At 43.9% G+C, this 14,281-nt stretch overlaps 1 protein-coding gene across 1 annotated transcript; it reads left to right on the plus strand.

Annotated features, from left to right (window-relative positions):
- The first annotated feature begins 4,523 nt into the window (after positions 1–4,523).
- On the plus strand, positions 4,524–10,247 carry commd4 (COMM domain containing 4). The gene is made up of 9 exons (XM_055933073.1): positions 4,524–4,624; positions 4,916–4,987; positions 6,772–6,837; positions 6,927–6,966; positions 7,123–7,242; positions 7,469–7,549; positions 7,967–8,143; positions 8,250–8,740; positions 9,954–10,247. The coding sequence occupies exons 1-8, from the start codon at positions 4,622–4,624 to the stop codon at positions 8,288–8,290; spliced, it is 600 nt and encodes a 199-aa protein (XP_055789048.1). The 5' UTR covers positions 4,524–4,621; the 3' UTR covers positions 8,291–8,740; positions 9,954–10,247.
- The last annotated feature ends 4,034 nt before the right edge of the window (positions 10,248–14,281 follow it).

The raw sequence follows: 14,281 nt of genomic DNA on the forward strand, positions 1-14,281 counted from the left end.
TCACATACAGCAGGCTAGTGGGGTTACAGACAGCAGACTAGTGGGGTCACAGACAGCAGACTAGTGGGGTCACAGACAGCAGGCTAGTGGGGTCACAGACAGCAGGCTAGTGGGGTCACAGACAGCAGGCTAGTGGGGTCACAGACAGCAGGCTAGTGGGGTCACAGACAGCAGACTAGTGGGGTCACAGACAGCAGGCTAGTGGGGTCACAGACAGCAGGCTAGTGGGGTCACAGACAGCAGACTAGTGGGGTCACAGACAGCAGACTAGTGGGGTCACAGACAGCAGGCTAGTGGGGTCACAGACAGCAGACTAGTGGGGTCACAGACAGCAGGCTAGTGGGGTCACAGACAGCAGACTAGTGGGGTCACAGACAGCAGGCTAGTGGGGTCACAGACAGCAGACTAGTGGGGTCACAGACAGCAGGCTAGTGGGGTCACAGACAGCAGGCTAGTGGGGTCACAGACAGCAGGCTAGTGGGGTCACAGACAGCAGACTAGTGGGGTCACAGACAGCAGGCTAGTGGGGTCACAGACAGCAGGCTAGTGGGGTCACAGACAGCAGACTAGTGGGGTCACAGACAGCAGACTAGTGGGGTCACAGACAGCAGGCTAGTGGGGTCACAGACAGCAGGCTAGTGGGGTTACAGACAGCAGACTAGTGGGGTCACAGACAGCAGACTAGTGGGGTCACAGACAGCAGACTAGTGGGGTCACAGACAGCAGACTAGTGGGGTCACAGACAGCAGGCTAGTGGGGTCACAGACAGCAGACTAGTGGGGTTACAGACAGCAGACTAGTGGGGTTACAGACAGCAGACTAGTGGGGTCACAGACAGCAGGCTAGTGGGGTCACAGACAGCAGACTAGTGGGGTCACAGACAGCAGACTAGTGGGGTTACAGACAGCAGACTAGTGGGGTCACAGACAGCAGGCTAGTGGGGTCACAGACAGCAGACTAGTGGGGTCACAGACAGCAGACTAGTGGGGTCACAGACAGCAGGCTAGTGGGGTCACAGACAGCAGACTAGTGGGGTCACAGACAGCAGGCTAGTGGGGTCACAGACAGCAGACTAGTGGGGTCACAGACAGCAGGCTAGTGGGGTCACAGACAGCAGGCTAGTGGGGTCACAGACAGCAGACTAGTGGGGTCACAGACAGCAGGCTAGTGGGGTCACAGACAGCAGGCTAGTGGGGTCACAGACAGCAGACTAGTGGGGTCACAGACAGCAGGCTAGTGGGGTCACATACAGCAGGCTAGTGGGGTCACAGACAGCAGGCTAGTGGGGTCACAGACAGCAGGCTAGTGGGGTTACAGACAGCAGGCTAGTGGGGTCACAGACAGCAGGCTAGTGGGGTCACAGACAGCAGACTAGTGGGGTCACAGACAGCAGACTAGTGGGGTCACAGACAGCAGACTAGTGGGGTTACAGACAGCAGACTAGTGGGGTCACAGACAGCAGGCTAGTGGGGTCACAGACAGCAGACTAGTGGGGTCACAGACAGCAGACTAGTGGGGTCACAGACAGCAGGCTAGTGGGGTCACAGACAGCAGACTAGTGGGGTCACAGACAGCAGGCTAGTGGGGTCACAGACAGCAGGCTAGTGGGGTCACAGACAGCAGACTAGTGGGGTCACAGACAGCAGGCTAGTGGGGTCACAGACAGCAGGCTAGTGGGGTCACAGACAGCAGACTAGTGGGGTCACAGACAGCAGGCTAGTGGGGTCACAGACAGCAGACTAGTGGGGTCACAGACAGCAGGCTAGTGGGGTCACATACAGCAGGCTAGTGGGGTCACAGACAGCAGGCTAGTGGGGTCACAGACAGCAGGCTAGTGGGGTTACAGACAGCAGGCTAGTGGGGTCACATACAGCAGGCTAGTGGGGTCACATACAGCAGGCTAGTGGGGTCACAGACAGCAGGCTAGTGGGGTCACATACAGCAGGCTAGTGGGGTCACATACAGCAGGCTAGTGGGGTCACATACAGCAGGCTAGTGGGGTCACAGACAGCAGACTAGTGGGGTCACAGACAGCAGGCTAGTGGGGTTACAGACAGCAGGCTAGTGGGGTCACAGACAGCAGGCTAGTGGGGTCACAGACAGCAGGCTAGTGGGGTCACAGACAGCAGACTAGTGGGGTCACAGACAGCAGACTCCCGGCCGCGACCGGGAGGTCCGTGTGGCGACGCACAATTGGCATAGCGTCGTCCGGGTTAGGGAGGGTTAGGGAGGGTTTGGCCCGTAGGGATATCCTTGTCTCAGTATGTAAAAAAGGTAATGAAATGTAAAATGTAATGAAATGTAAAATGTAATAAAATGTATGCACTCTACTGTAAGTCGCTCTGGATAAGAGCGTCTGCTAAATGACTAAAATGTAAATGTAAATATTTACGCTGAGTGTAGTTTCCAAAAGTATGTACGATTAGTCCACTCTCTTTGTCTCTCCCACTCTTTATTTTTCCCCACCCCTTTTAAATTTTGTAACAAGCCGCCATATTGGGTTAGTCCACTAGGGACTGTTTTCATTATGTTAGTAATCAATATCCTGTACCCTGTGTGTGTGTTGATGTATTTCTGTGTGATTATTTAGTTAGTAAATAAAGAATTAAGCCAGTTTGTGTATCGCTGATTCATCACTTAGGTTAGGGTTCGTGCAGATTTACCAAGTCAATGACGTTCAGAATGAGACTGTTATGAGGAAATGATTCATTAATAACTGGTATGATATCGATATATTCTTGAATTAACTCCGGAAATGGTAACTATTTAAACAAACTTTTCCCACGGTGGCCCAAATTCCTAATGAGTTAATTGTTACATCAAATCAAGTTTATTTTATATAGCCCTTCGTACATCAGCTAATATCTCGAAGTGCTGTACAGAAACCCAGCCTAAAACCCCAAACAGCAAGCAATGCAGGTGTAGTAGCACATAATTAATTTGTGTTAACTAACTGTGTTAACTAACCTCCAGACGAGCTTCAATGCCATACAACTCTCCTTCCGTGGCCTCCAACTGCTCTTAAAAGCAAGCAAAACTAAATGCATGCTCTTCAACCAATCGCTGGCCGCACGTCCAGCATCACTACTCTGGACGGTTCTGACTTAGAATATGTGGACAACTACAAATACCTAGGTGTCTGGGTAGACTGTAAACTCTCTTTCCAGACTCACATTAAGCATCTCCAATCCAAAATAAAATCTAGAATCGTCTTCCTATTTCGCAACAAAGCATCCTTCACTCATGCTGTCAAACATACCCTCGTAAAACTGACTATCCTACCGATCCTTGACTTCGGCGATGTCATTTACAAAATAGCCTCCAACACTCTACTCAACAAATTGGATGCAGTCTATCACAGTGCCATTAGTTTTGTCACCAAAGCCCCATATACTACCCACCACTGCGACCTGTATGCTCTCGTTGGCTGGCCCTCGCTTCATATTCGTCACCAAACCCACTGGCTCCAGATCATCTATAAGTCTTTGCTAGGTAAAGCCCCGCCTTATCTCAGCTCACTGGTCACCATAGCAACACCCACCTGTAGCACGCGCTCCAGCAGGTATATCTCACTGGTCACCCCAAAGCCAATTCCTCTTTGGCCGCCTTTCTTCCAGTTCTCTGCTGCCAATGACTGGAACGAATGGCAAAAATCACTGAAGCTGGAGACTCATATCTCCCTCACTAACTTTAAGCACCAGCTGTCAGAGTAGCTCACAGATCACTGCACCTGTATGTAACGGATGTGAAATGGCTAGCTAGTTAGCGGGTACGCGCTAATAGCGTTTCAATCAGTTACGTCACTTGCTCTAAAACCTAGAAGTAGTGTTGCCCCTTGCTCTGCAAGGGCAGCGGCTTTTGTGGAGCGATGGGTAACGACGCTTCGTGGGTGACTGTTGTTGATGTGTGCAGAGGGTCCCTGGTTCGCGCCCGGGTCGGGGCGAGGGGACGGTTTAAAGTTGTACTGTTACATGTACACAGCCCATCCAACTACCTCATCCCCATACGGTTATTCATTTGATTTATTTTGCACCCCAGTATCTCTACTTGCACTCATCTTCTGCACATCTATCACTCCCGTGTTTAATTGCTATATTGTAATTATTTCGCCACTATGGCCTATTTATTGCCTTACCTCCCTTATCCTACCTCATTTGCACACACTGTATATAGACTTTCTATTGTATTATTGACTGTATGTTTGTTACTTTGCTTTATCTTGGCCAGGTCACAGTTGTAAATGAGAACGTGTTCTCAACTAGCCTACCTGGTTAAATAAAGGTGAAATAAATAAATAAATAAAGTGTATGCTCATCAGACCTCATGAAACGTCATCAGAAGTGTCCACTTCATTTGAGGGATGTGTCTTTTAAGTGTTTGGACCACAAAGCCTAGGTGTGAGACAGGACAAAAACAGTGAAATACAGACATGAAATGCTTTAGAAAATAAAATAAACAACATATTGAAAGCTGAAAAGTGTAACGTTAGTTTAGTCTCTACTTAATGGATGTGGGGAAATATATATAAATGGTTTGCCCTGCCCCGTCCCCTAAACTCTGGGTACACGGTTTTCGTCCCGGGATTTGAGTATTATCACATGACAGTTGGTCTACTGCTAAAATGGTAAATGCTCGTCTTTCTAGCTAGCTATTTATTTCGATAAAGTGACCAATTGTGAATATTGTGTTTCCTACCATTACTACTTATCTACAGCTGAACATTTGATAGATAGCATGTTGATCCGTCTGGAAAAGACGGAGTCAAGACAAGAAATGCTAACTGGCTAAAAACAATCACTCGGATGCTTGTTAACTAAATTAGCTATCCAGCTGCCAAGTAAATAACTGTGTCGTTGTTCATTACATGCACAAACAGCAACCATAACATTGTGCTAATGTTTCTTACTGTTTCTAGAGATTCCGGTTTTGTGGGGATTTGGACTGCCCAGACTGGGTTCTTGCCGAAATCAGCACTTTGACGAAAATCGTAAGTTTAGCTTCATGACTGTTGGCATCACGGCCTTCTATACTGTCGCCGCTACTAATCCAGGAGTGGATGACTCCTATCGTCTCTAAAATGTAGGGTCACTTTCTGTTAACAGTTCCATCACAAGTCACAATGTTGAATACACTTCATTTGAACGTACTGTACATGTTGTCCTCGGATTTTGTCCGTCTGTAGGAGGTCATCTGAGACATATCCACAGATTAGCGTTATTAACCTGATTTACAGTAACTGGTCTGTTCAGTTGGTTTGTATTTTTAATGCTGATACACGGGACTTACACAATATGTCTCAATTTCCCGAGTTTAACTGAAACACAGACCAACTGTTGTCCCAGGTGGCACTTTCAACTGATTGGGAGGGACATGCTTTGGTCCACAATGTTTGGTTACATTTGGCTATTTACATATTGTGCATCACGTGAAATGTGTCAGGAGATGGGAAATACAAGGAACAGAACCTACTGGTGGCAAAAAGTTGGGTAAGCAATACTTTACTGTGGACAATTGATCTCCACTATCTCCCAGAAAAATGACCAACAGCATGGACGACCGGTAAAATATAATTGTATTCAACATTCTGGCTTTTACAGCTACTTCTTTCAGACTGACTATCATGGTGTAACCATGGTAACAGTCTGACGTTTTGGCAAGGCCTTGTACTGGAATTGCTCCGTCCACGACCGCAAGGCCCTCCAGCGGATGGTGAAGACGGCCCAGTACATCACCGAGAACGTGCTCCCACCAATGATGTGTGTGTATAAACCATTGGCTCCCACCGATCCAGGACATCTACGTGAAATGATGCCTGAGGAAGGCCCGCAACATCATCAAGGACCCCACACAACCCAGCCACGAGCTGTTCACTCCCTTACTGTGGGGCAGATGGTATCGGAGCATGAGGTCTGATACCAACAGGCTCAGGAACAGTTTCTATCTACAAGCCATCAGACTGTATCAGAGCATGAGGTCTGATACCAACAGGCTCAGAGACAGTTTCTATCTACAAGCCATCAGACTGTATCAGAGCATGAGGTCTGATACCAATAGGCTCAGAGACCGTTTCTATCTACAAGCCATCAGACTGTATCAGAGCATGTATCAGAGCATGAGGTCTGATACCAACAGGCCCAGAGACAGTTTCTATCTACAAGCCATCAGACTGTATCAGAGCATGAGGTCTGATACCAACAGGCTCAGAGACAGTTTCTATCTACAAGCCATCAGACTGTATCGGAGCATGAGGTCTGATACCAACAGGTTCAGAGACAGTTTCTATCTACAAGCCATCAGACTGCTGAACACTTGAACTGGACTGACCACCAGCTCTGATTCTCTGAACCTTACACATGCACCCACACCGACACACACACACCGACACACACACACACACACACTCACACTGACATAAACACACACATAACATCACATCTGCTGCTACCAGTCTCTTATTAACTTTCCCCCCCAATCCCCCCCTTCCCCAAAATATGTATAAATATTGGACTGTGCCTTCCTGTATCTTACTTCTACTAAAATGTTTATTCTACTGGGCCATTTACTTTGTTCCTATCTTTTTATTAGTTCTTATTCTACTGGGCCATTTACTTTGTTCCTATCTTTTTATTAGTTCTTATTCTTGCTGCATTGTCCAGAAGGAACCTGCAGGAAGCGTTGGACGGTGTATGCCATGTGTTTCCTGTAACTACTAATACTACATTGGTCCAGTAGAAATCATCCCCTGACGTTTGTCTTCTCTGTTCCCAACAGTCAAGTGTGAAGATGAAACTCCTCTGTGTCCAGGTGTTGAAGGATCTGCTAGGAGAGGGCATTGATGTAAGTATCTCATACATGAACTCCCTATTGTCACCTGGCAATTTTATTCTCTTTAAAATGTGCCATTCCCTTTTTTTTGTCTTTTTCAGTATGACAAAGTTTCAAAGCTAACTGCAGATGCAAAGTTTGGTAAGCTGAATTCTGTGTTTTTAAAATGTGCCGCTACTTTGATGCAAACTGCAACACAGGACAGCTTCAACACAGAGAGCTCTACATGCATGACGCTGGTCTCTACCATCTGTTCGATACATCTGAGTCTCATCTGTGTGTTATTCTGATGTCTAGAGGACGGAGACATGAAGGCCAGTGTAGCCGTGTTGACCTTCGTCCTGTCCAGTGCAGCCAAACATGATGTGGCCAGTGATTCTCTCTCCAGTGAGCTGCAGCAGTTAGGACTCCCTAAAGGTACAGTAGTCTCCCATAAGTTACTCATACTACAGACATTCATAGTACCTCAAAGTACTGGGTTTGTTACAACGACTCACTGCAAAGGCTCATTTATTTATCAATGAAAGGATTGTAATAATATTTGAGTACAGAAGACTCCATTGTGGATGTTTCAAGCCCTCAAAGACGATGTGTAGTATGATAGTCATGACTTTTGGTTTTTCCTCATCGGTATATCTTGTAGAACACACCACAGGACTGTGTAAATCCTATGAAGACAAGCACATAGCCCTGCAGGAGAAGCTAAGGGAGAGCAGTCTGAGATGTGAGTCATCAACCTTCGTTTCATTGAAGAAGACTATAATGTTTTCTGGGTAACACAAGATGGCTAAAGACATTTCAGATTCTCATTGGGCAATACATTTGTATTGTTACACTGCATTTTCTCTCGTTCTGTTTAATATAAACATATTTCTGTGCATATATATCATGTATTATTGCTGTGTTTCAGTGGGTCATCTAGAGTCTGGGGTCATCTAGAGTCTGGGGTCATCTAGAGTCTGGGGTCATCTAGAGTCTGGGGTCATCTAGAGTCTGGGGTCATCTAGAGTCTGGGGTCATGTATTATTGCTGTGTTTCAGTGGGTCATCTAGAGGGTGTCGACCACATCCTGAGCCCCAGACAATGTTTAATATAAACATATTTCTGTACATATATATCATGTATTATTGCTGTGTTTCAGTGGGTCGGTTGGAGGGGGTGTCGTGGCGTGTTGACTACACCCTGAGCTCCAGTGAGCTTCAGGAGGTTAATGAGCCCACAGTGCAGCTCTGTCTCCAGACCCAAGGGGCAGAGACCGGAAACACAGAGACCACCGTCGTCTCTGTGTCTGCAGACAAGTTCAGAGTCCTGCTGACAGGTGAGCTTGTGATGTACCATAAATACTATTTAAGAAATCTACTCAAATATGGGACTAGTATCCTTAGTGCTTCACTGATTTCTATGTCTCTATGCTTCCCCCCCAGAACTAAAACAAGCACAGGCTATGATGAATGCACTACAATGAAGCAAGGTATCGAATAATGATGCAGTGAATGGATCAGAGGAAAGTCAATCAAGAGTGCAAGACATTGACAGAATATCATACAGGATGAGTGGACCATGATCTTTTGAATGTATTTTGTACATTATAAGTGTTTATTATTCTATAATTGTTATTAAATATGTTGATGTATTTCTCATTTGTCCATGTCGAATCTATGATGTGTATTTCCTTGAAAAAATTACAACTTTTACAATTAAAAAATGTTTTGTCTACTTGCAATTTGTTAATTAGAACATGTGTAAGAGTAGAACTTACCCTCCAGTAACATTTGGTATCGTGTAACCGTAGATATTAAGTGTGGAACTACATTTCCCATCAGCCATTGCTCCTTTTAAGTATCGCTACTGGCCGACTAAGGTGCATCACTGAGTGGGTGTGTTGATGTGAGTCGCAGGTCCAGAAGCAGAACACGTAAGTTCGTTGTTCCAATTGCAAGCATTGTTCATTGATATTTATTGATGATTCACTCGAAAAAAGCTCAAAATCACGAAGTATATTTACCACCAGACTGTGAAAGTGAGTGCTGTGTTTGGCACGTGGTTTAAATGAATATAACGCACAAAGAAAGTAGCTAGTTAACGTTCGCTAGTTACACAACTAATACACATCTCAACCCTCCATGCGTCCATACGAGGTTTGGATATTGACTTGCATGCAATTTATTCGTAAATACATTCGTTCAGCTACTTTCCTGACATCGTCACTCGCTGCTGGTTTAAAAAGTCGTGAAAGTTACATGTTGTATTGTTCCCTTCAGTGTAGGCTGTATGAAAATGTCACTGCTCACAATGGCTGTTTTGCAAAATATGATTTCATTGAATGTGTAACCACAAGGCCTCTCTTTTTTAAATTGTACCCGCCAAACAATTGAACATGTAATGTTTGGAATTAACTTGCGTAGTTAGGCCTATACTATACAGTGTCCTAAAACTCTGTCCCTTGCCGTCCCGTCTCTCTCTGTCCCTTGCCGTCCCGTCTCTGTCTGTCCCTTGCCGTCCCGTCTCTGTCTGTCCCTTGCCGTCCCGTCTCTGTCTGTCCCTTGCCGTCCCGTCTCTGTCTGTCCCTTGCCGTCCCGTCTCTGTCTGTCCCTTGCCGTCCCGTCTCTCTCTGTCCCTTGCCGTCCCGTCTCTGTCTGTCCCTTGCCGTCCCGTCTCTGTCTGTCCCTTGCCGTCCCGTCTCTGTCTGTCCCTTGCCGTCCCGTCTCTGTCTGTCCCTTGCCGTCCCGTCTCTCTCTGTCCCTTGCCGTCCCGTCTCTGTCTGTCCCTTGCCGTCCCGTCTCTCTCTGTCCCTTGCCGTCCCGTCTCTCTCTGTCCCTTGCCGTCCCGTCTCTCTCTGTCCCTTGCCGTCCCGTCTCTGTCTGTCCCTTGCCGTCCCGTCTCTCTCTGTCCCTTGCCGTCCCGTCTCTCTCTGTCCCTTGCCGTCCCGTCTCTGTCTGTCCCTTGCCGTCCCGTCTCTCTCTGTCCCTTGCCGTCCCGTCTCTCTCTGTCCCTTGCCGTCCCGTCTCTGTCTGTCCCTTGCCGTCCCGTCTCTGTCTGTCCCTTGCCGTCCCGTCTCTCTCTGTCCCTTGCCGTCCCGTCTCTGTCTGTCCCTTGCCGTCCCGTCTCTCTCTGTCCCCTGTCTCCAGAATCACCAGGACGCCTTCGGGTCAAGAGATGCACCTGGCCAGTCTGTCAACAGGATGTGTTGAGGGTGGTCTTCACTGGCCCTGTACAGAGACTTCAGAACCAGGCACATTGAATTTATACTGGTACCTGTGTATATAGCCGAGTTATCTTTACTCATTGTGTATTTATTATTACTTTTAAGTGTTTTGCTTTTCAATTTCTCTTTTCTTTCTCTCTGCCTTGTTTTACTGTTAGTCTACACATGTTGTTTAGTAAGCATGTTATGAATAAAGATGAATCAGATGTCACCAAAAGCCCTGAGTTCCCCTTTTCCTGCCCGGCCTACACCATCACCTCCAGAAGCAAGGAGGTCCGGCTCACACTCACCCCCTTGAAGAGCGACCCCGCACTGGGTAGCAGCAGGCCGTGGGTACTAGTTAGCCCAGAGGCCATACGTATCAGAGTAGGTGCTGATTTAGGGTCGGGGGATTGGTTTAGTAGGACTTATGGTTTAGTGAAGTAGGATTTGCAGTATAGTACAATAGGACTTCAGGTATAGTATGGTAGGACTTCAGGCATATGTATGGTACTATAGGACTTAAGGTATAGTGTATAGTACAGTAGGACTTCAGGTATAGTACAGTAGGACTTGACAACATTTTGTGACCGCCACAGCCCTAGACAGGAACATATATATTTTTTTATAATAAAATAAAAACATAAGGAGTGGATCAGCTTAATATTGTAGAAATATTGTTGCTTCCATCAATGTAATTGCATCATTTCCAATCCCCCATATATATTTTTTAGGTAAATATATATATCCATATACATGCACGTATACACATATATACACACATACCTATATAGACATACATATATTCACACACACACCTGTATACATATACACATATATACACACCTATATATACACATATATACATACCTATATATACACATATATACATACCTATATATACACATATATACACACATACCTATATAGACATACATATATACACACACACACACCTGTATACATATACACATATATACATACCTATATATACACATATATACATACCTATATATACACATATATACATACCTATATATACACATATATACACACATACCTATATAGACATACATATATACACACACACACACCTGTATACATATACACATATATACATACCTATATATACACATATATACATACACATATATACATACCTATATATACACATATATACACACCTATATATACACATATATACATACCTATATATACACATATATACATACCTATATATACACATATATACATACCTATATATACACATATATACATACCTATATATACACATATATACACACCTATATATACACATATATACATACCTATATATACACATATATACATACCTATATATACACATATATACATACCTATATATACACATATATACATACCTATATACACACCTATATACATACCTATATATACACATATATACATACCTATATACACACCTATATACATACCTATATATACACCTATATACATACCTATATATACACCTATATACATACCTATATATACACATATATACACACCTATATATACACATATATACATACCTATATATACACATATATACATACCTATATATACACATATATACATACCTATATATACACATATATACACACCTATATATACACATATATACATACCTATATATACACATATATACACACCTATATATACACATATATACACACCTATATATACACCTATATACATACCTATATATACACATATATACACACCTATATATACACATATATACACACCTATATATACACATATATACATACCTATATATACACATATATACATACCTATATACACACCTATATACATACCTATATATACACATATATACACACCTATATATACACATATATACATACCTATATATACACATATATACATACCTATATATACACATATATACATACCTATATATACACATATATACATACCTATATACACACCTATATACATACCTATATATACACATATATACACACCTATATATACACATATATACATACCTATATACACACCTATATACATACCTATATATACACATATATACATACCTATATAGACATACAGTACAAAAAAAAAAAAGTATGAATGTATGTACTTGTATGTCGCTCTGGATAAGAGCGTCTGCTAAATGACTTAAATGTAAATGTACATATATACATACACATACCTACATTTACATTTAAGTCATTTAGCAGACGCTCTTATCCAGAGCGACTTACAAATTGGTGCATTCACCTTATATCCAGTGGAACAACCACTTTACAATAGTGCATCTAAATCTTTTAAGGGGGGGGGGGGTTAGAAGGATTGCTTTATCCTATCCTAGGTATTCCTTAAAGAGGTGGGGTTTCAGGTGTCTCCGGAAGGTGGTGATTGACTCCGCTGACCTGGCGTCGTGAGGGAGTTTGTTCCACCATTGGGGTGCCAGAGCAGCGAACAGTTTTGACTGGGCTGAGCGGGAACTGTACTTCCTCAGAGGTAGGGAGGCGAGCAGGCCAGAGGTGGATGAACGCAGTGCCCTTGTTTGGGTGTAGGGCCTGATCAGAGCCTGAAGGTACTGAGGTGCCGTTCCCCTCACAGCTCCGTAGGCAAGCACCATGGTCTTGTAGCGGATGCGAGCTTCAACTGGAAGCCAGTGGAGAGAGCGGAGGAGCGGGGTGACGTGAGAGAACTTGGGAAGGTTGAACACCAGACGGGCTGCGGCGTTCTGGATGAGTTGTAGGGGTTTAATGGCACAGGCAGGGAGCCCAGCCAGCAGCGAGTTGCAGTAATCCAGACGGGAGATGACAAGTGCCTGGATTAGGACCTGCGCCGCTTCCTGTGTGAGGCAGGGTCGTACTCTGCGGATGTTGTAGAGCATGAACCTACAGGAACGGGCCACCGCCTTGATGTTAGTTGAGAACGACAGGGTGTTGTCCAGGATCACGCCAAGGTTCTTAGCGCTCTGGGAGGAGGACACAATGGAGTTGTCAACCGTGATGGCGAGATCATGGAACGGGCAGTCCTTCCCCGGGAGGAAGAGCAGCTCCGTCTTGCCGAGGTTCAGCTTGAGGTGGTGATCCGTCATCCACACTGATATGTCTGCCAGACATGCAGAGATGCGATTCGCCACCTGGTTAATATAGAAATACCTATATAGATATACATATACACATATATGCATTGGGGAGAACAAGTATTTGAAACACTGCCGATTTTGCAGGTTTTCCTACTTACAAAGCATGTAGAGGTCTGTAATTATTTATCATAGGTACACTTCAACTGTGAGAGACGGAATCTAAAACAAAAACCCAGAAAATCACATTGTATAATCTTTAAGTAATTAATTTGTATTTTATTGCATGACAAAAAAACGAAAACATATTCTTAAAGTACTTTACTTCCTCTTTCAAAATATCATTTGGTGAATCATGCGTGACTCCATTTGTAACAGGTTTTAATACATTTTTTTTGGTAGCATTTCTATATTGAAGATTGAAAAATAATTTGGTACATTTTCCCCATATTCCATCCAGTTCGCTTTATTTTTATAATATATTACACTGGATCTATCTTGAATAAGTTCCTCCATTCCTTTTTGTTTTTCCTCTAAATTATTCTGTGCCTCTATGGTACAGTTTTTATTGCTATCTAACTGTACTGTTAGTCCTTCAATTTCCTTTGTTAATATGGACTCTTGATCGAAATTGCTTTTGTTTTATAGATGAGTACTGAATTGCATGGCCTCTAAAGGCACACTTAAAAGTGCCCCATACAATAAGGGGATCTGCTGTACCTATGTTATGTCTGAAAAAGTCACTTATAAATTCTTCTGTCCTAGTTGTAAACAATTTATCATCTAGTAGGCTTTGATTAAATGTCCACGTTCCTCGCCCATGTGGAAATTCTGTAAGAGTAATATATATACCAGTTATGTGATGATCTGACCGTATTCTGTCCCCTATCAACACTTTTTAAACTTTTGGTGCCAGAGAGAATGACATAAGGAAGTAATCAAGACGACTAGCTGGATTAAACCTCCTCCATGTATATCTCACTAGGTCAGGGTATAAACCTCCTCCATGTATATCTCACTAGGTCAGGATATTAAACCTCCATGTATATCTCACTAGGTAAGGATATTAAACCTCCTCCATGTATATCTCACTAGGTAAGGATATTAAACCTCCGCCATGTATATCTCACTAGGTCAGGATATTAAACCTCCATGAATATCTCACTAGG

This window comes from Salvelinus fontinalis, chromosome 9, assembly GCF_029448725.1.
Source record: "Salvelinus fontinalis isolate EN_2023a chromosome 9, ASM2944872v1, whole genome shotgun sequence".
In the NCBI taxonomy this organism is placed as follows: Eukaryota; Metazoa; Chordata; class Actinopteri; order Salmoniformes; family Salmonidae; genus Salvelinus; species Salvelinus fontinalis.